Here is a 26,770-nt window from a genome sequence, read left to right on the forward strand (position 1 = left end):
TTTTTGTGAGTCGATACTCTTCATCGCTGCTGTGGTAAATGTGCATATCACGTGTATTTCATTCAAGACGTCTGGATAGTAAAGTCAGAATGGATGCATGGTTGAAAATATATATTCAAATAATCTCTTTATTCATTTGAATTTTTACACCACTAAAGACAGGGATAGGTTCACACAATGGGCATGGATATTTTTCAGTTATTTGATGGAGGAGGAAACTTTTAATAAAAATAAGAGCCATTTCCTAAATTCTCATGATGCTGAAAGTACAGCCAAAAAGAGGAGCAATAAGACGGTATGTGCCAGATTGACTTCTTTCACTTGCTATTGATGTTTTATTCTGTACAGAGGGACAATTTGTACAAAATTAATCTAGATATATATATATATATATATAACACTACATGAAACAAGGTAAATCATATATACAATATTAAATGAAGCATATAGTACAGGTGACATACAAAAAGGACACTTTAAGTTATGTTTTGGAAATAATATGTTAAAATTAAAAGATCTGAGAAGATCCTGCAGAGAGAACAAGCCACCAAATCGTTTTTAAATCATCTCTTCTCGTCACGGTTGACTTGTTTTTCAGCACTAAAAGGAAACCTCCGACCTCTGACTCAAACTCATTAAAATTCATTAAAACATCTCTCCCAGCAAGCAGGACTGTTTCATAAACAGAAATCAGTTTGGTGAATGGCATTCCTCCAGGGTAAAAGGTACATGTTTAACATGGTAGTTTTAATTTACATCTTTTTGCATTCAAGCAAATACAGTATTAATACAGTTAACAAGCCAAGTCACAATGTCAGTTTATTTTCAGCATCTGGTATTTTTGCGGCCGTTTCACGCCGGCGTGTTTCAGCGCGGAGCAATCCGAACGGCCGGAAAAAAGAAAGAAAAAAAAAAAAATCCAGAACTTGACATCCACACTATTAACCTCCAGAGACAATACAAAGAAATACAACACATCGAATATGAAGACCTCTAGCAGACCTTGGTTTAAACAATGGTACTGACTGGAAAATATTTCCTGAACTTTTAAAATCTTCCTCGCTGAGAAGGACACAAATTATAAAACCTACAAACTAGAAAAGTGAAAGTAGGACTGGTAGCAAAACAAACATGCTACGTCTTTACATTTGGTAACTCTTGTGGTAGGGCTTGAAAAATCAAAACAAACAAACAAAAAAATCGGAATAACTTCTGTTCGATAATAAACCAATTCCATATTTAATTCTTGGAGGATATTAAACCAACTTATTCAATAAACATAATGAGCAAATGTTCTGAGTAATGCTAAAAACCAACAAGTTGAGTTGCAGGTGTAAATTCTCTATTCAACACAGGAAAAACTCACCCTCTATTGCATTCCCCTTTACATTTTCCCCATTTATTTTATATAAATATATTCATACCCTATCTTACATCATCACGTGAATGCACCATGCTCTGCATTTCTAGTCAGCAGGCACCTGTTACATGTGACTGAGAGCTTACAACACCTTGCTACAACCAATTCCAACAATATAGGCAGCAAATACACAATTTTCATGCAGTACCATTGTTTGAACTGTAGGCTTCACCATGGTCTGTTTTTTTGTTTTGCTTTTGTTTTGTTTTTTTAAATATTGCCAATGAATGTCAATTAGCAAGCATACAAAAGAACGGCATATGGCACAAAACAATAAATGAAAAGTGTCAAGATGTCCACAGGACAACTAAGTCTTTACTATCCATCTTTTCGGGAGATTGCAAGGCTAAGGACAGGCCTCAGTTTGGTCTTAAGTGGAAAAAGAAACCAAAACAACACCAACAAATAAAAAAAACAAACAAACCCCAAAACACCAGTGACTGGAAACAACGTCAGGTGTCCCTGTTAAAGTCACAGATACAAACATGAATCGAACAGAACACAACAGTCTTGGCACTGACAAGATGCGTGTTACAGCAAAAATAAAGAAAACATACAACAGGTAACAGAAAGTTGCATCTTCTATCTGAACCAATCGGGTCTGTTTTTGTTCCCTTTGAAAGAAAACAAAGAAAAGACTAAGAGACGATCCTCAGACGTTTAGTCAGGCAGTTCCTAATTTTTTGTATCCATCCATTGTGAACACATTTGTAAGAAGGAATGAAGAACCTGTGTTGTGCTGTCTGTACTCTCAGGTTCCACATTTACAGTGAGCGCACCGTGACGTGAGAGGAGAATGGAAGGTGAACAAATGAGGAAAATGATGAGAAAATACGAGTCTAAAAGTCACACACATATACTACTACTCCTCTTCAAATAAAGGAAAAAAAAAAAAAAAAAAACCTGAGAAAGCAGAAATTGGAGGGAGGTGGATACAGGTTTTCTGTGCTGGAGCAGCAGGAATAAGGAAAACTAAGTATTCTGGGGGAGGGGACTGACAGGAGGGATGGAAAGCCCAGCTTGGATCACCAGTGTAACTCTGGCACCCGGGCATAAAAGATGTCCATGGCTGTAGAGTGTAGGAGGGTTAGTTGAACCAAGAGCCAGCAGATTGTGGGACCTAGAGTCCATCGTGGGTGGTCAACATGTCTTCAGCTCTGCGGTGGGACTCCAAGGCTTTTGTGGTGTAGATATCCTGAGGCAACTCCGATTTGCGTCGCATCATGGGTCGCTCTTTCCGCTGCTCATGCTGCAACTGTTCGAATAACAGAAAAGAACAATAGCCGAAAAGTTGGGCTCATTTTTATTTTCAGGATTATTAAATAATCTTCAGGACAGCGACAGATATCATGATCCAAGTTACAAACTACACAATAGCTGAGTTAAGATTTAATGCAATATACTTTACACAGTTTTTAGTCATTTGCATAATACTGAACTCTAAACTACCATCACAACACACACACACACACACACACACACACACACACACACACACACACACACTTTCCAGTAGTCTATTGTAGCTAATAATAACAACAATGATACCCCAATTCCAAAATGGTGGGACGCTGGGGAAAATGTAAATAAAAACAATGTAATGTTGCTGATCTCACATTTCACTCACAGTAGACTATAGAAAACATATCAAATGGGAAAAAAAGGATAATGCTAAGAAAAGAAAAAAAAAAGTGACTTGTTTTTAATTTGATGGCAGCAACACCTCAAAAAGTTGGGAGAGGGCAACAAAAGGCTAGAAACTTAGTGGTACTTCAAAAGAAACAGCTGAAGGAACATTTAGCAGCTAATTGGGTTAATTGGAAACAGATCAGTAACATGACTGAGCATTAAAAAAAAAAAAAAAAAAAAAGCCTCTAACAGAGAGGGTTGTTTTTTTTGTTTTGTTTTTAGAAATAAAGATGGGCACATCTGCAAAAAAACTGCATCTACAAATTGTGAACAATCTCAGGATAATTGTCCTCGTTGTAAAATTGTGAAGACCTTGGAGATCTCATCATTTATAGTGTATACCACCAAAAGATTCACAGAATCTGGAGAACTCTCTGTGTGCGAGGGACATGTCTGAAGATCAACACTGGATGCCTGGGATCTTTTGACCCCTCAAGCAGCACTTCGTTAAAAACAAACATGACCCTGCCATGAAAATCAGTGCATGAGCTCAGGGACACTTCTACAATTCACCGTCTGTGAACACAGTTCTCCGTGCCAGCCGCAAATGCAGATTAAAGCTTTATCATGCAAAGAAGAAGCCATATGTGAACATGATCAAGAAATACTATGGTCTTCTCTGGACCAAAACCAGAAAACTGCTCTATGGTCAGACAGATCGAAATGTGACATTCTTTTTAGAGAACAGCTTGCACATGTGAAAAGGCAATCTCAATGTTAAAAGAGTAACAAGTGGTCAGATTCAGAATATGTCTTTCAGTAAAGGCCTTGCATATTTCAGCAAGACAATGTTAAACCACATACTGCATTCGAATACAACCGCAGCTCATAGTAGAAGCTGAACTGGCCTGCCTGCAGCCTAAACGTTTCACCAACTGAAAACATTTGGTGCACCATGAAACAAAAAGACAAACAAACACACAAAAAAAGGAAAAGACAAAAAAGACCCAGGACAGTAGCTGGAATCCTATAAGGCACAATAATGGGACAACATTCCTCTCCTGAAAGTCCATTAACGGGGTCGCCTCACATTTACAGTTTAAAAAAAAAAAGAAAAAAAAAAGGGAGGGGCTACAGAGTGTTAAACATGGCCCTCTCCCAACTGTCTGAGATGAATGATGTCTACCATCAAATAAAAAAAATAAAAATTTTCTTAACATTATATTTCTTGAGTGTAAATACTTAATATTTTTTGTGCTCTACCGCAAATAAAAAATGGGTTTATCTGCATTTTACAGTTTCCCAACTTTTATTGAATTGGAGTTGCAATAGTAATAATGAATAAAACTGCTATCTGTAGCTAGTTGTGTTTAAAGTATTTGGTAATTTTAAGGGGAAAAAGAGACAGAGAGAAAGTCAGGTTTACCTGAGTTGCGCCCTCCTCAACTGTCTTTTTTAACCTCTGAACATCTTCTATCAAAGGGACATCCGTCTCCATTGCTACAGGACTATTGAGGTCAGAGGAATGAACATAGATAGAGAACTATGATGAAAAAAAGAAACAAAAAGAATGGAGAAAAGACTTTCAGTTGCATGCAAAGAAGAATTAATCCAAAAGTCAGTGAATGATTTAGAAAAGGAATAAGAGTGTGTCGGAATCAAAATGATTGAAAACAGTAAGTAATGATTTTAGAAATTTGAGTTTTTACTAAGGAAATATGAAAAATATTGTATCAGATTTAGAAAATTAAAAAAAAAAAAAAGATACTAAACTAAATATTTGATTGTACCTGAAGCACAATGAAGCCAAGTCGTGCTCTTTGGGGTGGAAATGTTACGTTTTTGCTGAGTGTATCTGGGAAATATACTCATTCATATTAATACCAGCTCTCATGGCTATGTTGTAAATAAGCTACAGCTAGCAGGTGCTTGTAGCAACTACCTTAGCATGAAACCGCTAGCCAGTCTTATGCTAAGCTAATGTAATCAGATGCTAGTTTTAGTTCCCAGTTTAGTCTAAAGGTATAAAAGTGATATCAAATTTTTACACTTGAATGCTGAAATATTCCTTTAATGACGCCTAACAACGAAACACCATCGTATTTCATGCTGATTTTAGTTTTAAAGAAATTATTTTGGATTCCTAACACCACATTTCTAGCCAAATTAAAATGACTCCCATAGTTTTTAGATCTCTCGTAGAAGGATAGAAATTCCCAATTCAACCATTCACCACAACTACACACTGTTCCTCAAAGATCTTTCCACTGTTACTAGTGGTATTACTAGGGAGGGAAAAATGAATCTCTAAGCTGGGTTTTAAACAAATACCACTAAACAAAACCTCAACAGGAAAGAACAGAAAGGAAACTACAATTCAGCAACACAATTTTACACACAGGACACGCAGAAAACACACCTGGACCCAAGTATTTGGACAGTTTTACACATTTTCAGTTTTTCCTTTAGGCTCTGTGTTTCGGTAATGACATCACAGATGGTAAAATAAATTCCAATGAATTGGCTTAATTGGAGTGTGTATGCACTAGCACAGAAAGAACATTGTATTTGACTGTTTTAAAACAGTCCATTCACTCAATCAAAACCATTATTTTTACAAAAAATGCTAGGGGTTTAAAAGGACAACCTGGCCTTAGTTCTTTATGAGGAAAACATATGTAGCATTTGTTTTTAAGCCATATTATGCATTTTGACTTCAGTTGCATATTATGAGACTGAATCTGGTCCTTGAATTTATTATTATTTATTTACCAATTTACCGGCAGCACTTCAGCACAGAGACTATCTGTCCAAACAGTTAGGGTCAGGAGTGCATATCATATAGTTTGACACACAAACAGACTCACAAACAGTTAAGAAGGGATTGTGCTTAAATAACTTCACATACTGCTCACCTGTGGATTTGATTTGGCGAGGTTCTCAATCTTGAGCCAAGCCTCTTCGCGTTCTTTTGACTTTGCCTTTTCCCTGTTTAACAAAGCACCAACCCTCCTGTCACTAAACGGTTCCAATCCTCTGATTAATGTGAAATCCAACACAACAATTCATCTGCAGCATTAAGGCTTACTGTAATTATGCCCCACTTCAGCATCGCTTTAAAAGACTGAAGGAAGATGAGACTTTGATGCTTACTTGTTTTTCTCAGCCCTGTACTGCTGTGTGCAATCATCAAAGAGCTTTTGATTCATCTCCATGAAAAGCTTCAGAGCGTTGTAGATGAGGCCGTGGATGGTCCTATGAACACAAGGAATAGGTATTGAGAGTCAAATAAGAGCAGCAGCATTTGTGTAAAGGTCACTTTTGCCCTGGAGGATCAAACCTAAAATTATTACTACAGACAGACTTAAAATTTAAAACATACATTTTAAACAGGTGGCATTAAATGAAGCATATTGACAGAATGAGTGCAAACATATATAGGGATTACGCGCCCTTTAAGCCAGTTTTAATTTGAGTCTAGAGTGATGTGAATAGAGTTGAGATATGAAAGTTCAGCAGATGAAAAGTAACTGAGGGAAATATGTGAACTACTGTGCCAGGCATCATGTCAGATTGATGTTATGTGTAATCAAAAGTACACACAGAACCATCTCCACACGAGATGCAGCTTACTTGTTCCAGTGGGTTTTTGAGTTGCGGTACAAAGCGGGGAACATAATTGGCAGAATCTTTGCTGCGTTGTCGCTGATCAGGCTCATGATGTACTCGTTGTTCCAGTAGTACAGAGCTCTCTCGGCCACCTAAAGAGAACATATACAGTGTTTTTTAGGAGTCACAGCCACTACAACTTAAGCACTTCTTTGCAGGGTTATGAAAATTGTGATTATCCATCCGGTACCTGGAAGTGGGGGCTTGAAACACATTTGGCCAGCTGTCTGAAGAGAGGCTCTTGCACCTTAACAAACTCAGAGGGCTCAATAACATCCAAGATCTCCTCCAGCTCATTGAGGAACATCACTTCCTTGGGGCTGTGAGTCTTCGGCCAGTACTTTAGTAGAGCCATTACCACCTAAATAACCAATCAGGAAGAATAAACAGATAGCAGATTTGAGCTTAAAAATAAGGAAAATACACTGAAATAAAAACAAGGCATCACAGTGTAAAAATCAAACAGGCGCATAAATTACAAAGTTTCGACAAACAGCATAAAGCTAAATGAGAACTACCCTAGCATGTTTTTATTAGACATACCGGCTCAGTTAGAGTGCTGTCCTTCTCCAAAAACTGCACCACGCAGTAGGCCAGCTGCAATTCACAAACAAATACATTCATTGGACAGTCAAAGTATCTGAACCAATGCACAAGCAAATTAAAAGGAAAGGGGACACGAGTCGACTGGCTGAGACATGTAGTGACTGAATGACCTGCTGCTCTCATGAAAAGAGGAGTCTCTACACAAATCATATAAGGACAAGAAAATATGTATGCGTAAATATTTTTTTTAAAAGTTTTAATTAAAAATATTAAAAAAGCTTGTATGGCTTACCTGTGGATGGTAGACACTGAGTGATTTGACTTTGTGCAGAGGCAATAAAACCTTCAACAGGAAAATCTTGTGCTCTTCTTTTAGTGGTAAGGCAAATCCATTGATTATGCTGTCAAAGAGGGAAAAAAAGAAAAACCCATTAAAGAATCATTAGAACATCTAAAACACTGTCTGGCATGATGCAACAGCTTGAGAAGAACTTACAGCCTTCATATTCAGAAAGCTTTTACATTTAGTTTAATGTGTTTTGTACTAAAATAAAAAACAACAACTCAGATTTCATAATAAGCACAAGGACACCTTGTGCTTATTATGAAAGCCAAAGCTCGCACACCAGCGCCATACCTTCCAAGTATTTCCAGTAGTTCAGCTATACCGTTATGGTGCTCTGTCTCATAGATAAACCTGTAAGAACAAGTTCAGACTTGTTCAGTAGCAATAAACAAACTCTTGATAAAGGAGCAATTAGCTTATCCAAAATGAACTCACCTATAAAAAATGTTATTGATCTGTTTTCTGATGTATGCTCTCAGCCCCAGGAACTTTCCATAGATCCTGTGGAGGGTAGTCTTGAGAAAGTCTCTCTCTCTGGGATCCTCACTGTCAAATAGTTCTAGGAGCTTTGAGAGATGAAAAGTGAAATGTTAATAATATTATTATTATTATTATTCTTATTATTCTTATTATTATTTATTTTGCTTTACAAACTTTTTGGTTACTACCATTCTCATGATTTATTTTTAACCACATGATAGATTTTCAGAGTTCCGTGAAAAAAATATTAGGCCCTCTTTTTTACCTGCATAACAAACTTCTGGTCGATGTATTTCTTCGCTATGTTTGGCTGGAAGTCCGGCGATTCTAAAAACCTAAGGAAAAATTCATAGACGAGCTGCAACAGACAAAAGCAGAATATATGCAAGCACATTATAATCAATCTCTGAGTGTCTTCTAGGTTAGAAATAAACGTTTTTCGACTTGTGTGTAGAAAACTGAATGAATAAAATGTCAACCTGGAGGTGAGGCCATGCAGCTTCAAGTGTTGGCTCATCCTCTTCAGGATCAAACTCTGCTCCAGTTGGGTTGGATGATGGAGGCAACGTTCGAAACATATTCACAGCAAACTGAAACAAGTAAAAAGGAAAACGATAGCTTACTGTAAATGTTTATGTTTACTGTAAATGACTGCATGCAATTTAAGCAGACTTCCATTTGTCGTTTTGTTAGGGAACGATATGAACTACAACTTTAGGATAATAAAGAGATATTTTTGACATAAAATATTGCCCACCGTTAAACTAAACATAGTTATAAAAGATATTTCAAATAAATAAAAAAGAAAAAAAGACTGATTGACCATAAAATATGTTTTCCTTCTAGGTAATGGTAGCTTTGTCCTTGTAATTGGGCCCCAAGGGTTTAGCCCACAATAATCCAAGTATCTTGTGTTTCTGGTCTCTCAGTGTCAACTGACTCCCCTGTGGGCTTCTTCCCCACAAAGCAGATCATGGGACAGTGCAGGTGGCCTACTAAAACACTGAGTGCCTTGTTAGAAAAGACAGGCTACAAGGTAGATAGACTGTCTGCACTGTGCTGTGCTGCACTGCACTTCAACCAATAACCAAGGGCACTTTCTTCATTTTAAGATGAAAAAGAGAAAAAAGACGAGGGAAAAAAAAAAAAAAAAAAAAAAAAAAAAAACAACAAGAACAAAAGCCACAAATAAAAAGAGGGCACTGCATTTTATGTAACCTCTATATGCATTTCTGAACATTACAGGTAATCTTTTCAAAATGGGAACAAAGTTATAAAACTCATGAAACAACTGAGCTTTATTCTCTCAAACAACAAGTGAGCGTAAAACTCAAATATTCTGTTTTGTTTTTATGCTCCATTTAACAGAGTTAAATGCTTTATTGTTGACGTGAACAGATGAACGCAACTGGATACAATAATTCACAATTATATTGTTTCCATCATAAACAATTTAATTTAAATTCATATTTATCATAAAACACCGACAACTCAACAGGGCCTTCATTCAGACAAATGAGCTGGCTGACAATGGTGTTTCCATGTTATGTTCAGCTCTTTCATGTACATCAAACAATGAGGACTTAATGAGCAGTGTTATGGCCCGTCTAGGGGTGGCCAGACCACAACATAAGGGTGATCCATCCTCGTCAGACCACAAGCAGCAACATCATTATCAGAAATCTGATAATGATGTTTAATAAATCATTATCAAACTTTACCAATTGTGGTAAAGTTTGATAATGGTTTATTTACAATATGTTGACTCGTTATTAAACCAAATGATAGCAACTTGCCTCCCCAACTAAGAAAAACATGACAAAACTATAATCAAACAAAAAGGCAGTCCATCCCTAGGTGGACAGGCGAACAGCACTGGGCAAGTGATAAAAGGTCTGCTGGTTGGGATGAGCCTAGGATGAAACAGCTTTATTTTGTGGTCTGGCCACCCCTAGATAGGCCATAACATATTTGGGGGCTCCTCCGGAAGTTGAACCCGGGACCTGTCACATTGCACAATATGAACTAATAAACGGTTAATTTAACTGAAATTGGGTACAAGTCAAATAGACATTAGACCACCAACCCGCTGAATAAATATACAGATTGACACGCCTGTAGAAATAAGGAAAAGGTTACAAATAATGGCCGATTACTGGTGAATACATTAACCCTATAATGTAACCACGTACAATGCAGGTCTTTACATGTTACATTTTGCTTTCAGGAGGAAGTGGATTGCGTAAACAAACATGTAGATTACGTGTTTGGCATAATGCTATCAAGCAAAATGACAACAGTTGTTGTCTGCGGTGGCGTGACGTGCAATAACATTTCTGGGCAGGCAAATCTCAGGATGTGGTGGATCCGCATGGAATCGAATATGTGTGGTGCTCACTTACTTACTGATCAATTAGTGCATCTCTAGTTAGCACAATTCCTCCTGTCATAACAATCTTGTTTTACTTTGATTCTTTTTAAAGGTTAAGTTGCTGCCGCAAAAAATGAGAAGGCCATTCTTTCATTACTTCCTAAACAAACCGCTGTAGCTCCTGAAAATATAAAATGCATCCCTCTGTGTGCCAAGAGAAAGTCCTCTGCTGGAAAAGTCCCCTTTTAATGTAAGAGCTTTCATGTGCCTTTTCTCTCTCATTCCCAGTGGCTTTAACCTACTTCATTCTTTTAGAAGAAAAAAAAAAAAAACTCATACAAGTGATGAGAAGAGATTTTCTTGTTTAGAAAAGGCTTACACATCAGTAATGCAAAGTTAATACTAGAAGAAAGCAAAAACTCAAATTTACGCCTTCAACTTAGGATGCTTTCTTTATATATATATATTTTATAGTGTTAAAAAACCTCACATTGCTCGTTTTTTACTAAGTCATCAGTAAAAAAACAAAACAAAAGAAAAAACCTTTCAGTTTCCTATCTGGAAAAACAAATACTGGAAGAAGCCTCCGTAAAAAACATTTAAAACCCGGATGAATGCAAAAAAAAAAAAAAAAAAAAAAAAAAAAAAAAAAAAACATGATGTACTACACAAACGCTCCACTGAAATCTTATTGGAAACATTAGCAGAGTATCAATATTTTTAGCCCAAGTTTCTGCCTCATCTTTAGCATTAGGGACAAACCTAACTCCCTTCAGCTCTACTGACCATGTGAACCACCTCCGGGTAGATGGGCTCTGTGATGACGTTCCTGTTGTGGGTAATGTACTCCACCATTTCGCTTAGAGCCGCCCGCTTCACTTCCTTCCATTTCAGGTCACTCAGTGGGTCAGACAGGAAGTCAAAAAGAACGCAGCACTGTCGCAGCTTCTGGATGAAGAGCTTCTCCTGTTCCGCAGGGGCCACATCTAAAGAAACATGGAGAGGGGAGGAAAAAATTAGGTGGGTGAAGAAAAGGCAGAGGGAGAAGAGTCTTGGGACAACTGAACGAGTGTTGAAGGCTGAAAAGTGGTGATGAAATAAAGTGGTTGAGAATATAGAAGAAAGGAGACGTATGAGGGTGAGTGAGGGGGTCACAAGAGAAAGGAAGGGAGGCGGTTTATCTGTCAAGGATGACAGCTAAAACTGCAACATGTAAAATGGCAACAAAGTGAAGAGTAGCAAATGAGTCACGAAAACTGAGGGCGCTGAGAGAAAGACTAAGATGGTTAGGCTAACAGAGCAGAGCAGAAAAGACAGGATGGAGGATAGAGGGAGAAGGATTTGGGAACTAGGTGAACGGTCACACTAACCATTTCACACACACTGAGAGATGTCTAAAGGAACCTTAGCTAGTCATTACATTTGTCCATGGTGGTTTGAGGACTCTCTGTTTTGCTTTGATTCCAGCTGAGCTCAAGAGCACAGGCTTACAAACAAACAACCTTTGCCAAAGTGCACACTTCACACATGAAAACCCAAGGAGGAAATAACCATTTTCAGTGCTACCTGCTCATGGGGTGCAGTAATAACACATAGTGACACCATAATTATGTAGTTACTTGACACAACTTTGATGTAGCCCATTTCTTTTCCTCTTTTATGATGTTTAATGTTACCTTTGAAAGTCAGAACTGAAGAAAAGTCTTCACAAAACCCCAATGCCAACAGAAACCAGCTGCTTATCCAAAAACCATAAATGCAGACCAAAATTCTGAAAACAGAACTGTATTTTTTTAAATATTGTAGGCATCTACAGTAGCAATACATAAATAAATAAATAAAATAAACATACCTAGTTACTAAAACTTACAGTGGTATTAGATATTCACTTGCAACCTTACTGATGCCAATAGTGGCATCTTTGCTTCCTCCAGCTGACATACAGCAATGCTGCAGTCAGGGAGGCACAAAGCTCCGCCCCCACTAGCAGCTGAACACTGAATATTAGCATAACTGGGTGAAGCATCTTAAAGACCGACAGCCTGGGCTCTAAAATAATTTGAGAGGTCAGTAAAGCTTCCATTTCAACAACACTTAAGTACTAAACATTATCGGGGTGGTGGATACATTAAAATTAACCATTTAACTATTAGCTATTACTCACATGAGCTGCCTCTATCATTAAGGCAGCGACTAGTGGCTATGGGTAATAATAAAGTGACCGTTTATTACTGTTGAAGCTAGGCAGCAAACTAGTCTGGCATGATGCAACAGCTTGAGAAGAACTTACAGCCTTCATATTCAGAAAGCTTTTACATTTAGTTTAATGTGTTTTGTACCAAAAGAAAAAACAACAACTCAGATTTCATAATGCCCATGTGCAACACTAATAAATAAATGTTAAATAACAGCAAAAAAATAATTATTTGCCTAAAATGTGGTCTGTCTCTCATAAGTCCTTTTTAAAAAAAACTTTTGCCTCTTAATTTAGTCTTTTTTTGTAACCCCATGTGGCATCACAAATAGTATTTTTTTGAGTATGAAGTTTAATGCAGTCTAATTTAATATACACAATGAGCAACTTGCAGTAACACAGTCCTCTGTTCAAACCCAAGATCCCTGATCTGTCTTTTCTATGTGGTGTTGTCGTATTCCTTCCCTGCTTGTGTGGTTGTTTCTGGAGCTCTTTTTTTTCTTTTTTTTTCAGAACCATGATAGTTAAATGTTGTTGTTGAAGTGAACTTGAACAAGAAGTCAGGGATTCATAAATGTGACTTAACATTATTTAACTCATTCACTGCCAGCCATTGGCAGTGAATGAGTTAAACCCATTGACTCATTCACTGCCATTGACGTCTATAGCCGTCAATGGCAGTGAATGAGTCAATGGGTTTAACTCATTCACTGCCATTGACGGCTATAGACGTCAATGGCAGTGAATGAGTTAAGTGTCCAACTTTTTCAACAAACAAATAAATGCACCTTAAAATACCCCCATGCCCCCAAAATACACCATATATGCTGACAAGCCTAAAAAGAACTAATCAGTGAAGGTGAAGCCTTGACTGAGGGCTGGCACTTAAGACTTGGATGCAGCCTGCACTGGGGGAGGCTGATGATGCTATGGGTGACTAGAGGTACATCATATATATGCACAGCAACGGGAGGGGGGGAGGGGGGAATCCCATTTGTTTTCCATGAGTGTACTGCAACTTGTGGGCTTAGAGCTTACTATTACTGAGATAAGCAAATTAGGTTGTGAGGCAAATTATGATTTATGAATTTAGCAGAGGACTAAAATGAGAAAAAGGTGTGCATATGCACCAACCAGCTACCAGCTGATAACACTAAACTGAGCACTGCAAACTGGTTACTTGAAATCAACATATAATCATATTATTCTGAGATTAATTAATTCCATCTGGTCTCATTATGTTTTTCCATCTCGTTTTTAATTACAATTCAATTAATTAGCAAATAAACAAACAAGCAGGCAATCATTGCGACTCGATAGACACTTAGGAGGAAACAGCTAAACATATTCAGCTTTGCCCTACTTTTACTGAACCTACACAAAGAGCGACTAAGTCAACAGCACACTATAGAGGATGGTGCACATGCACGCGTGCACACAAAGCCTGTGTGTGTCACATTCTTGCAAACAGGCAGATTCTAGGTAAGAAGAGAGATCTTCTATTCAGACATAATGGAGACTTGGCTCGGACACACAAATACACACACACACACACACTTCTGCAGTGTCAGTTTCAAGTTGGCCAATTTATCTTGATGACAGTAACAGATTGGGAATTCCAGAGGAGAGGGCAAGTGTGTGCACAGCCATTATCAGCCACTTCCATAAAGATTTGGCAGTCGACGGGGCTGTCAATGGAAATAACAAGGAATGAGAGCTTCATCCAAGATATACATCTTTTTTCATTATCCCGTCAAAAGCAGGTGAAAACCATTTCCCAAAGGTGACACAGCGGTTTTTTTTTTTTTTTTTTTAGAAAAAAGCCTGTAGACTAAACTTGAGGAGCAGCATTTTAAACTCCCAATCTGAGATAAGTGGAACTGTAAGAAGGCTTAAATTAACATTTATTATCTTTTTAAGCACCAAAGTCCTTAAGTGAACCATTTCTATCTATAGCCTATAAGAACTGTGTTGTAACATATTTGGTAATTGGACCTGCAGGACACAAAGCTGTCCAGGGATGAGTTGCCAGGCTTGTGGCACTCCTATCCGGTTGTTCAGTCTGACGTCACTAGCCGTGTCTGGGTCTAAACTCCGCTGCAGGTCCATATATCAAACGATCACTATGGCATTACTGAGAGTTGAAAAACTGTCTAAAGTCTTTCATCTTTAATAAAATGATCAGCGTTCTGCTCTACCAGGTGTAACAATTGAGTTTAGCATCCAGGCATCCATGAAAACGGAATTTATGACATTTAACGGAGTTAGAAGTTAGCAGGGAGTTAGCTCGCTAGCTTCTATCTAAATACAATATAGCATGTCCTGACTGCAGGGTTTTGGATACAAATTAAAACGTACAGCTCTGCTATCACTTCCAGCATAAATGAAGACAGAAAACTAAACAGCAGTGCCGTTTGTAGGGTTACTGAAGTTGGGCTAGCTGGTATATAATGATTTGCTACGTGACCGCTAGCGACATAGCTATGTTAGCATAATATAAACAAGCTAACTTTTTTTCCACTCGATAAAAGTTAACGTGAGTTTTCTCGGTGGTCAGGAACAAATGTAATCGCATGGCAGGATGCTGTAAAAGGACCAAACTTCAGCCAGGAGAACAACTGAGATAATCCATCCACAATACGAAGTTAGTCATTCATATACTGCTGCATGGTCTGGGCTGTAGTTACATCCTAAGGTTTTAAAAACTGAGCTTAAATAAATGATTAGCGGTAATAAAAGCCGAGGGAGGTCAACAGGGATCACTGACTGTTTTAGGAGCTTTTTGAGATCAAATAGAAGAAAATACATAACATTAAACATGTTAACAACACAAAAGCCATATTAAACGCAGACTACTTTAGACCCGGAAGTAGGATTCGTCGCGTCATCACTGAACAACCGGATTACATAAGCCTGTCTGTCTGTCTATACTGTAAAGTTTCTGTGCACTCCTAATGTACAAACCACGTTGTTGTGTAACACATAAAAAGGCCCAGTGTTGTGGTCTCAAAAATGATGTTAACCATAGTGTGACTTCTATTAATATAACTCATAGAAGCCTTAGGTGGGAAGAAGCATGTGCATGAACACACAAGCCCAAGCATCATGTTTTGTGGAGAACAGAGAAAGATTTATCTTAATACCCCTCAATTCAATCCAAGATAATAAATAAGTGGGAGTCACATTGGAGCCATAGTCAATACGGTTTCCTCTGTAAATGGGTCAAATGAACAGCTGCTAGTCTGAAGCCAGGACGGGTTTGGCAACCTGCCTTATTGACGGTACGATATGATCAATGTAAACACTGACCAATTACTATTTATAGCACCACAAAAAGAAACTGTGTCATAGGTGTGACAGTGTAGGAGGAGCCAGTTTGGCCACTTTCTACCATTTCAACAAATTTGAATGGGTTGTAGGCAACACCTAAAAATACATCCATGATATAGATGCTGTCAAGTGCAGCACCTGGATGAAGGTCCCTTTTATTGTTTGGTAACAGTTAAAAGATATGCATCATTGACACCCTTGAGACACATTTATAGCTCGAGCTTCCACTGTGACTAATAATGGCGAGGAGTGCGTCTCAGCGCTTGCTGTTTAAATAATGTCTGACGAAACAGACAAGGAGGCAAATAAAGTTTCACATATAAACATAGCTTTGGATCGAGCACCATGTTCATGTTTTCAGAATATTTGAAAGACAAAATGTATCATCACACATTTCATTTGTTTACTTTGGGCTTATTTTTCACAAACTAAGCACATAAACCCACATTTCTGTCAAAGTACTGGTGGAGTGCCTAATTTACCATTGTTCAGCTAACTGTGTCAAAGTATAGTGTGAATGCATTTGCTCTGCTAACAATACTTGTAGTGTAGTGCGTGGAAGGCTCAGTTAATCTTCTAAGACTAGGCAAACATAGATGCAAGTCTTCAAGTCTATCCCCGAGATGAGTCACCATATGCATTTACACACCTATACAAGTGTAAATACGTTTTTTGTTTAGTAACAGAATAAGTATCTCACAAAAAAACGCAAGAGGAAGAACTGAATTGAAACACAGCAATTAGCCTGATTCATTCATATGCCAAGCGTGAATGGCAATCAGTTTCAGCTGGATCGGGATTAAATTTGCAAATGCTGGGATAAGAGATGTTTGATCTGAACACGGCTGGAACGATGGACTCACAAAGAGAAGAAACAGAATGAGAAAGAAAGCCCGATTGTACCACAACACTGTTGTCATTCAAGGCATTTGCCTCTTTGGCTCAATAGAGAGTAATCAATAATTGCCTAAGGCTTCATCTAACGCTGGGCTGCACCCGGAGTACAGTGGTAACAGGCTGGCCCTTTCAGACATGACTGAATACATTGTACAGGCATTAAGAGGCAGAGTCCGATGTTGTAATCCTAAAATATTGCTGCTATGCTCTGACAAAAATGGCTGGGTCACAGTGTTTTGCTTACACGACGTGCACCCGTGAGATGCCTTCTGTTTTGAATTTCTTGTTTTGAGCAAAAGGTTGCCTTTAAGCATGCCACTGGCAAGCCGGTAACAAGGGAAAGGGGTGGGGGAGCTGGAGAAAGGGGTTGCAGCCTGCTGCAGAGCAGTGGCTGCCTATAGCCCACTCACTATAAGATGACAGAATACACTAGGCCAGTTAAGAGTCACCGAGAAGGTGAAGCCATCATACAATAGCTGACTTCCACTTATCTCTGCCTTACGGACAGCGATTACCAGCTGCACAACAAACCCAGAAATACACAATTACATCCAAACACAAGAAAAACTAAAGAAGAGACCCTTCCCTAGGCTATGACCTCACTTCCTTTGACATCACTAGCTTGGCGGGGGGATGGGCAGCTAGCTACTAAAACCAGATTTTTTTTATGTAGCTCCCGGATCTCACGGCTAACCACCGAAACATTAAAAAGCAACGACTGCTTCTCCGATAAAACCGCTCGCTTTCTAAAACTAAGACGCAATAAGCGTACACTAAACGGCTGACTAGCCAGGCCAGTGAAGGGGAACAGGAGCGCAGCAACACACATCTCTCTCTCGCTCTTCTTAATTTCCATAGGACAATACAGGAAGAATAATTTGTCCTTACATACCTCTGAAGTGCACAAGAGCCACCGGCTGAAACGGCCCATTGGAATTGGGTGCATCCACAACCATCCTGTCTCCAGATTTATTGCATGTCAACATCTAAACCTCAACCAGGAAGGCGATTCCACTCAGGGCGAGAGGCCAGCCTCCATTTTAGCACAAAAGCAGATCAGAAAATGAAGCTCTGTGCCGCTGGAGGGAACTGGCTAGGTAGTGACGTAAACAGCGAAGGAGCCAGCTGATTGGCTGAGTCCATGTTGCTCTGGCTCAATCGAGACGAGGACTGCTTCGAGAGAAGGGAGATGATTGGATGAGAGCTTGCATAGGAGGTGGGTCATACGTCGGATTTTTTTATTTTTTTTATTTTTTGGTTTTGCTCCTCCTTTCCACTCACTGCTCTCCTGTGACGCTCTGCAAAGCAGGCCCTGCTACAGATCTTAGATCAGATTAACTTGAATCTTTTCTACAGTTCAGCCATTAGCAGCGGGTTTGGCATAATCTGACTTAGGATAAGCAGCTGGAAATAACTTACTCTGAGAGAGAGAGAGAGAGAGAGAGAGAGAGAGAGGCCCTGGCTCAATCTTCAAAGTCTTTCATTGTTTCCTCCTGTCATTTCTCCTTGGTTCTTTATCAAAGGGAGCTGGAGAAGAGGGTCAGATGGGGCTCTGGATTCAATGAGCAACACAGACAAGCGGAAACCACATGAGAACTGAGACCTGGACGGCTCAGGGTTGAAACAACAGTGGTCTCCAGCAAGAAGAGCCACAGAGAGCCAGTGGAGGCACTGCACACAAGATGAAAGACCCATTTATAGCATGTAAAACAATGTGAAATCAAATAAATATAAATAAGATGAAGCTACAATAAAATTTAGTTGGTGCCTGACATACTTTGTGAAAGTGCCTTACGAATCCCACACTGTTCTGAGCAATGGCAGGACATACAGCATTATGTTGTGAGTGATGCCGGCATTCTTAGTACAATTAGCTGTAAGCAGGAAATGAAAGCGAGAACACAGAAAATTAAATGCATAGAGACACAGAATAGAAACTCCAAACAGCAGTGGTTTCCTGTCTCACAATTTACCTGATCAGACAAATGTTAAAGTTAATTAGAAATATGAGATAAATACTACATATCTGAGTATGCCATGTTCTACATTAATCTGTAAAATGTAGTAGTCGGCTATGCTTATTTCTTCAGTTACTGTTAATAACGTGACAAATGTTTTTGTTTGTGAATAATTACTTTGGGAATGTTTACTTCAGCACAAGTAATTCTTGCAGACACTGAATGATTAATCTGCATTTCATCTTTACATAATGAAGAGGCTGTCCTGCTTTTCATGTGATTTATCAGAGGACACAGTGAAACCACATTCACACCACAAGACAGACTAGGCTTTTCATAACAGAAAGGGCTTCACAAAGCCATTTTCACAGTCATTTAAAAACAAAGGGACCATGCTGTGTTGCAACAATGGACATAGTCAGACAATTAATTGGAATTTAATGAAGAGTCCAACAAAAAGGCCAAGATGTACAGTATGTTCCAGCTATCCTGAATCTCTTATTAGTCAGTGTTCGTCCCATCCTGATGCCACTTAATGAATGTTGGACACGTTCAAATAATGTACAAATCACAATTAAGCAAACATAGAAGAAAATGGATTTACTCTAAAGGACATTTGTTGCACAAAAATGTTTTATTTAAAAGACACGTATATTTTGCTTCCAATGAGAGAGACTTTGTTACTTTTACAGTGGTCTTGAAAAATAGTTCTTCGGGCATTTTGAAGGTCTTTCAAAGTTTTTTCAAAGGACCATTTTCAAAGGAATGGTCATGTTTTTTCACTAAGCCACTTAGCACTGACCTATGAATCATTCAAGCATAAAAAAAGCCCCTAACACAAGGGATGAAAAAGAGTTGTCCCCACACATAACAGACAACTTAGCAAAACACCCTGTGTTGTACCAGTGCCAAAGACTTCACGCCCCAAGGACCTCAACAGCTACAGGCCGGTGGCTCTGACATCCCACCTGATGAAGACCCTGGAGCGGTTGGTCCTGGCTCAGCTTCGGCGCCTAACAAGCTCATCACTGGACCCACTTCAGTTTGCCTACCAGCCTGGCATTGGAGCGGATGATGCCGTCATTCACCTCCTACATCGTTCCCTCGCTCACCTGGAGACCGCTGGAAGCACTGTGAGAATCATGTTCTTTGATTTCTCCAGTGCCTTCAACGCTATTCTTCCCTCGGTTCTGAAGGACAAGCTGGAGAACTCTGGAGTGGCCCATCACCTCACTACCTGGATTTTGGACTACCTCACTGACCCGACCACAGTATGTGAGAACTCAGGGCTGTGTGTCGGACAGGGTCGTCTGCAGTACGGAGGCCCCACAGGGAACGGTTCTGGCTCCGTTCCTCTTCACCATCTACACTGCAGACTTTTCCCACAACTCCACCCAGAGCTTCCTGCAGAAGTTCTCTGATGACTCTGCAATAGTCGGCCTCATCACTGATGGGGACGACAAAGAGTACAGAGGACTGACCCAAGACTTTGTGGACTGGTGCCAGCTGAACTACCTCCAGATCAACGCCAGTAAAACCAAGGAGCTGGTGGTAGACTTCCGCAGGCACAAACATCCTCCACTGCAACCACTGAATATCCAAGGTATGGACATCGAGGCTGTGGACAGCTACAGGTACCTTGGTGTTCATCTGAACAACAGACTGGACTGGACTCATAACTCAGACGCCCTCTACAGGAAAGGGCAGAGCAGGCTGTACCTGCTGCGGAGACTCAGGTCGTTTGGAGTGGAGGGTCCACTCCTGAAGACCTTCTATGACTCTGTGGTGGCCTTAGCTATCTTTTACGGTGTGGTCTCTGGTCATCTCTGCCGGGGACAAGAAGAGACTGAACAGGGTGATCCGAAGGGCCAGCTCTGTTCTAGGATGCCCTCTGGACCCAGTGGAGGTGGTGAGTGACAGGAGAATGGCGGCTAAGCTGTCATCACTGTTGGACAACATCTCCCACCCCATGCAGCAGACTGTGACAGCACTGAGCAGCTCCTTCAGTGGGAGACTGCGGCACCCACGGTGTGGGACGGAGAGATTTCGCAGGTATTTCCTCCCCACTGCTGTCAGACTCCACAATAAAGACTTTAACTGATCAAACACACACATCCACACATGTGCAATAACACTAAGTGCAATAATCTTCTCTGGCATCGTTGTATTTTTACTCAGTTGTATATAGCATTTGTATTCTATTTTTATCTTATTGTATATTTTATTCTATTTTATTCTACTGTGTATAGTATTTTATTTTATTCTATTCTGTACAGTTGTGTACTGTATTTATTCTTATTGTATTCTAATTTTTGCTTCATAACTTTTGCACTGTCCACTTCCTGCTGTGACAAAACAAATTTCCCACGTGTGGGACTAATAAAGGTTATCTTATCTTATCTTTGGCATATCTCGCAAGGCTGTGCAATGTGTCCTTAAAAATTTTGAGGAAACTGAATAAATGGATCACAGAAGCAAAATGGCTTAAAAACTGTCTACAGTAGATGAAGCAAAGGCCTGACACAAGATGGGATAAATGCATCTGGTTCTTTAGTTGATCCATTTACTGTTCCCTAAAGCTTGATCAGGAATGGTCTTAGTGGAAGGGAGGCTGTCAATAAGCCATTCTTAAGGAAAAGAACAAGGAGAAAAGGCAGAGGTACACCAAATTACACAAGAACTGGACTCAAAATGAGTGGCAACAGTGATGAAATTTGACATTTTTGGTTCAAATTATTGTTAGTATGCATTCAGGCTCTGTCATGGTTTGGGGCTGCATGCCAGCCAGTGATGTTGGAAGCGTCTGAGTGGCAACAGTCTAATTTCTTAATCTGACAAACACACTCTCAGTGCAGTAAAAGCACACAATGGTACATTATCAGTCATGAACTGTCCTCCTCAGAGCCTGAACCTTAACATTAATGAAGCAGTGTGGGATCATCTTGGCAGAGAACCGAACAAAAGGCAGCCAACATTCAAAGAAGAGCTTTGAAAGTCCTTCAAGAAGCCTGCAGAACAATTCCTGAAGACTACTTTAAGAAATGAAAAGAAAGCTGCCTAAGAGAGTTCAGGCTGCATTGAAGAATAAAGGTGGTCACACCAAATATTCACTTTCAAGTTTAATAGAATTGTACAAACTCTGTATTTGCCTTATGTACTGAAATTCCATGTATGTTTGCACATATTTCAATCAATCGCGACACCTTTTTCTCATTTTTCTAGCAAAATATATGCCTCAAGAGTTTTGCACAACACTGTATATTGCTTCACTTATAACTGAAAAATAAATGTCTTCATTATTTTAATAGGTAAAAATTTCTCTTGGCAAGTAATTTCTGCATTAGCAGGTACAACAGTAAGTTTGCTTTGGGTTCTCTGCACCTCATTACAGTGTGAATTAAAACTCATTGAAAAGAAGCACCCAGTGACACAGAGGAACATATTAAGCAATTAAAGCAAAGGCAGAGGCGAGGCAGGCCAAGTGTATTGCAGTTTTTATTCTTGTTGTTCTCTCTCTCAGGGGCCAAAGCCTCTCCAAGAGGTGCCATTACATTCCACAGCCATGACAACGGGAACCAGTATTTACTGAAAGCTGCCACTTACTTCTTGCAAATTGGACATACTCAAAAGCTTCAAATACCACTGTTACTCTATGGGAAATACTTCTGGTTTCTGAGATCTAGCGTATTAGTTCACTGTTAAAACTCCCACTCAAAACCCACAGCACAATTTATCCTATTAACATGTCTGATGGGTCAATTATACATTATGCCTCCCCCCTACTTCCTCCACTGTTGTACAAAAGTGTTAAAAACACAACAGTAAGCCATATTGTTGCACTTGGTGACACACATACAAAAATTGTCTTTTACTCAACAGATATACTATTTACACCTTTTTAGAGTCACAAGTCCAGTGAAGTCATACAAAAAGTAATTCGTTTGTTGAAAAAGAAATCTATTTGAATAATGCTACTTGTCTTATTCTCAATGTACAGTCAGCCATAGGGCAGTAAGACTTGAGATTATGCTAGAATTCAATGAAAAATCTCAACATTACAGCTCCCAAAATAACAGCTCTTTCATTTTCAGTCAAAAGGTGGCAGCACAGACTGGGCCATCTGTGCAAGAGGCTTCTGAAACACAAAGCTACTACTAAATGTTTTACTAACACCTGGAGCAACTTGCTGTTTACTCGCCTTCATTAAACATGCAACGTTGTCCTACTGACAAGATTTTGTCCATCTCACCAAATGAGACCATGTGAACCCACGGTTGCACTCCATGTAAGAAAGAAACAGACAAAAACTTTCATATATGCAGCAGCTCTAACACATGCATGACCTTTGTAGACTTGTAACATGTTTCACTTTTCATTACTCTCAAAAGCATACACACACAAACAAAATACATACAGGACTAAAGTAGTTTTGTCTGTAGTTTGTAGCTGTCTATTTTTATGTATTTGATTACTGTGTGAATTTATTGGGATTCAGTGTAATCTTGGGGCATATCTTATAATATAGTAATATAGAAGAAAACATTTAAATACTTTCCAATAACAGTGAAGAATATCAACCTAACCTCGGCTAAGCTCCTGCACATTGTCCTAATGAAAGACCTTCACAGTGAGCTCCTGCTCAGAGTAAGTCAGTAATTAATAAAGTGTGTGGGTGGTACTCACTTATTTTTTTTCATTCATTGATTAATAACTTGGTTTAAAAAATCTGCAATGAAAATGTGAACAATAATAATCCCAATCAAGTTCATGTACCGGTAAGTCAAGGTGTAACATGTACATATATCTTTTAGCATTTCCATTAATATTCACGTTAACATTTAAAGTTCTTTAGTCTCTGCCCTGCAGATGTCACTGATCTGGTTTTCATGAGCAGGTTTATTTGCAAGAACTCTCATTAAATCTCAGAAACGTGGGTGTTCGGGCCATTTCTTTAAGCTACATGTGGAACTCTCTACCTCCTCACATTCATGCGCTGGACTCATTGATATAATTTAAGACTGCTCTTCAAACTTTTTAAACAAGTTTATTCACTTTGATTGAAACCATAGCCATATTAGCCTTAGCCATATTCTGTTTGTTTTATTTAATTTATTTATGATACAACTTTAAATACTACTTTTAACTAACTGCTAAGCTATGCTCTGTCATGGTATATTTCAGGTTTGCTGTTTTAATTGTATAATCCCATTAAATGTATTCTTCTTCTTCTATTATTATTATTATTTTTATTATTATTATTATTTAAAAACTCCCAATACATGTCCAATGTGTATTCAGTGCCATCAATATGACTTATGTAATTTTCACAGTCATCAGACAGCTTTATTGATTTGCAGCCATCAGATCACCTCACTGCAGGGTTCAAGAGAACATTCAGTAACAGAAACACAAAGCTAATTATTACTTTTCAAATTATCATTAGATAAACTGCCACACTCTGCCAACCGTGTGCGTGTCTCACTCCACCCCTGTCTGTGCTGCACGCCTCTATTGTTCCTTTGTAGTGTCACCCACCTCATCCAGGTATGAGAACAAAGCATAGCTGGGTATAGTTTACAGGAAACCACTTAGGCCAAATCCTGTCTGTAATGTGGGGTGTAAAGAAAGAAGCCATGAAAGATTGATGCAAATGTTCAAACCTCAACCTAATTCAGAGTCAGCATCCGTGCACTATGTACCAACTGAATCAGTCAATGCTGTAAATTGGCAAACTGACAGTGGAACATGCTTGCTATAATTACAGGTGTCTGTTTGCTGGTTTGTTTAATATTAATACTAAACTGACACTGAAACAAGTACAAGTCTCCCATCGCAGTTATCCACATGGCTTGGCCGGGCTGTGTTATAACATTAGCTTATGCAACATTGTTTATCTGACACGATTAACATTACGGGCCATGCTCAAGCTTACGTTAAATGTTTGATTTGGAGCTTTCTTTTTTTTATTGTTATCCAGTGGCCCAGATTCAAAGATTCTTTCAGTCCATTCGTTCAGTGTTATCTTACATGAGCCCTCCATGGTGGGTAATATCTGTTTCTTCCAGGTACGATTGCAGATACAGCTGATTGCACATCATTTGCATTACAGATAAAGCTGATGGGCAGTCTGCTTAGATATAAATTATGTAGTGAGACCTCAAGGTTAAAAAGATGGTTATGAGGATCCACCAAGGCTATGAATTGTTAATATGATTCCCTTCATCCATAATGGCCAAACGTGCAATCTAAGATAAAGGTCAGCTTGTGTTTTCCAGAAGAAGTGTAGCTTATCTCTGCATATAAGCGAACTGTAGTTGAGCTGCATTTGTAGAAGACAGGAAGAAAAGAAAGACAGCTCCTTTTTGGGATACTGTATACTGAAGGAGGCATACCGGCTAGCTCGGGTAGCTTGTGTAGTTCTCTGTTAGCACTGAGGGGGAAAAAGGAAGTGCTGAACCTCTTCTCCCTCTTGACGGCCGATTGTGACCCTGGCTGCTTTACCCTCATCAGCTGAGTTGCAGGAGGCACTTTCTTATTGGAGCCCTGCAGAAATAAGAGTCATAGAGGAAGGGCTCTTGTTACTAGAGCAAGGTAGGGAAAGGTAGTTCCTGCCCCGAAGGAAATGGCACAGGAATTATTTTTCTCAAGTGTCACTGCAGAGTCCAAGGGAGGGGGAGGGGGAGAGGGAGTAGAAGGGGCGAGGGTGTTGCAGTTAAGGCTCAAGTTCCTTTCTGAATCAGATCGGGCGATTCTCAATTAAGCAACCTGATCACAGCCGGCGGTGTGCTGTACTGCATCTGCTGACAGAGATTGTGATGGACCTCAGTGGATAGAATAATTGAACATAGATGGAAAGGATACAGCTGTCAATGGGAACACACAGCAGGTCCAGGAGTCAATCAATCAGATCTTTTCCGAACTCCACTCAACATCACCGATGTACAAATGACAAGGACAAAAATAGCCACGACGATGGCTGGTATTACATGCAGAAGTCAAACAGGGCACAGTGGGGGTAAAAATAGGGATTGAATGCAAGCATTTTCCAAAGAAAATAAAGTCATAAGATCATGCCACAGGTCACATGAGTAGGTTTGCCTGAATTTCACGAGGACAAAAAGCCATTATACTTGAAGAACACAAATGCAACGCTCACAGAAAGCAGTAAAAGCAGTTGTAGTCAAGATAGCGTTATAATATGTGCTCATGATGCATATGATATGCATGACGTCTGAAAACTCATAAATCAACAGAAAACCTCCTCTTTGTCACTTATTAATGCTGGTAAAGCATTTGAACACAATTAGTACAAAGAATTGCATAAATAAACAATAAGTAAAAGTATCAGAGAAAATAAAAGTTTTGGCCTACAGACATTAGATCCATGTAGTAACAAATGCTCAGTAACCTTAACTTTAGATCCTCGCTGGACAGTGAGAAGTTTAAAAAAACTTACGTCCTGGTCACCTGCAGGCCCATTTTTACTCCCAGATTTCTTGGATCTTCCAGATTTGGAGGAGTCCTAAAGAGTGAGCATGGGAATTAATAAAAAGAAAGAAAGAAAGAAACAGATACATGAATACAAATATTCAGCATTCCTATCCAAGTCCACTTTACCTTTTCTTTTTTGCTCTTGTGAGGCATGCTGACATGGGAATCCCCAGTGTCAGCAGTGAAAGTGTGGCCACACACTGACAGCAGGCTCCTGGTTAAAACACGTCTGCACTACACTAATAATGAGGCTTCCACGACTGACCATTCAAACACCATGTGACTAAGTCGGAGCCGCAAGCAGTCATCCTATTTCTACGACGGCTGCACAGCACTACTCACCCTTTGTAGAAATGTAGTTAACAACTGAAACAAATACGGTCTATGTCCGCTGTCAACACCCAACTTACTCTGGTCATAGCTGCACTTTCCAGCCCTA

The 26,770-nt window shown here is 39.3% G+C and overlaps 1 protein-coding gene across 5 annotated transcripts; it reads right to left on the reverse strand.

Annotated features, from left to right (window-relative positions):
• Positions 1–726: 726 nt before the first annotated feature.
• ppp2r5ca (protein phosphatase 2, regulatory subunit B', gamma a) lies at positions 727–26,752 on the reverse strand. 5 transcript variants are annotated; one of them, XM_086274088.1, is made up of 16 exons: positions 26,458–26,750; positions 26,297–26,362; positions 25,233–25,383; positions 11,248–11,447; positions 8,570–8,680; positions 8,356–8,448; positions 8,046–8,176; positions 7,902–7,961; positions 7,557–7,665; positions 7,262–7,315; positions 6,909–7,079; positions 6,683–6,810; positions 6,203–6,304; positions 5,965–6,037; positions 4,476–4,592; positions 727–2,675 (listed from the first exon to the last, which is right to left on the reverse strand). In XM_086274088.1, the coding sequence occupies exons 1-16, from the start codon at positions 26,482–26,484 to the stop codon at positions 2,541–2,543; spliced, it is 1,728 nt and encodes a 575-aa protein (XP_086130214.1). In that variant the 5' UTR covers positions 26,485–26,750; the 3' UTR covers positions 727–2,540. The 5 variants fall into 5 exon arrangements, with proteins under 5 accessions (XP_086130214.1, XP_086130216.1, XP_086130218.1 ...); XM_086274093.1 differs by having other exon boundaries at positions 2,537–2,675; positions 4,476–4,557; XM_086274089.1 differs by lacking the exon at positions 727–2,675 and adding an exon at positions 2,683–2,991 and having other exon boundaries at positions 26,458–26,752.
• Positions 26,753–26,770: the final 18 nt, after the last annotated feature.

The sequence above is a fragment of the Aulonocara sp. 'chitande type north' Nkhata Bay genome, linkage group LG19 (assembly GCF_057382095.1).
Source record: "Aulonocara sp. 'chitande type north' Nkhata Bay isolate Kocher_YH1m ecotype deep benthic linkage group LG19, A_spYH_male_GT1.1, whole genome shotgun sequence".
NCBI classification, from domain to species: domain Eukaryota; kingdom Metazoa; phylum Chordata; class Actinopteri; order Cichliformes; family Cichlidae; genus Aulonocara; species Aulonocara sp. 'chitande type north' Nkhata Bay.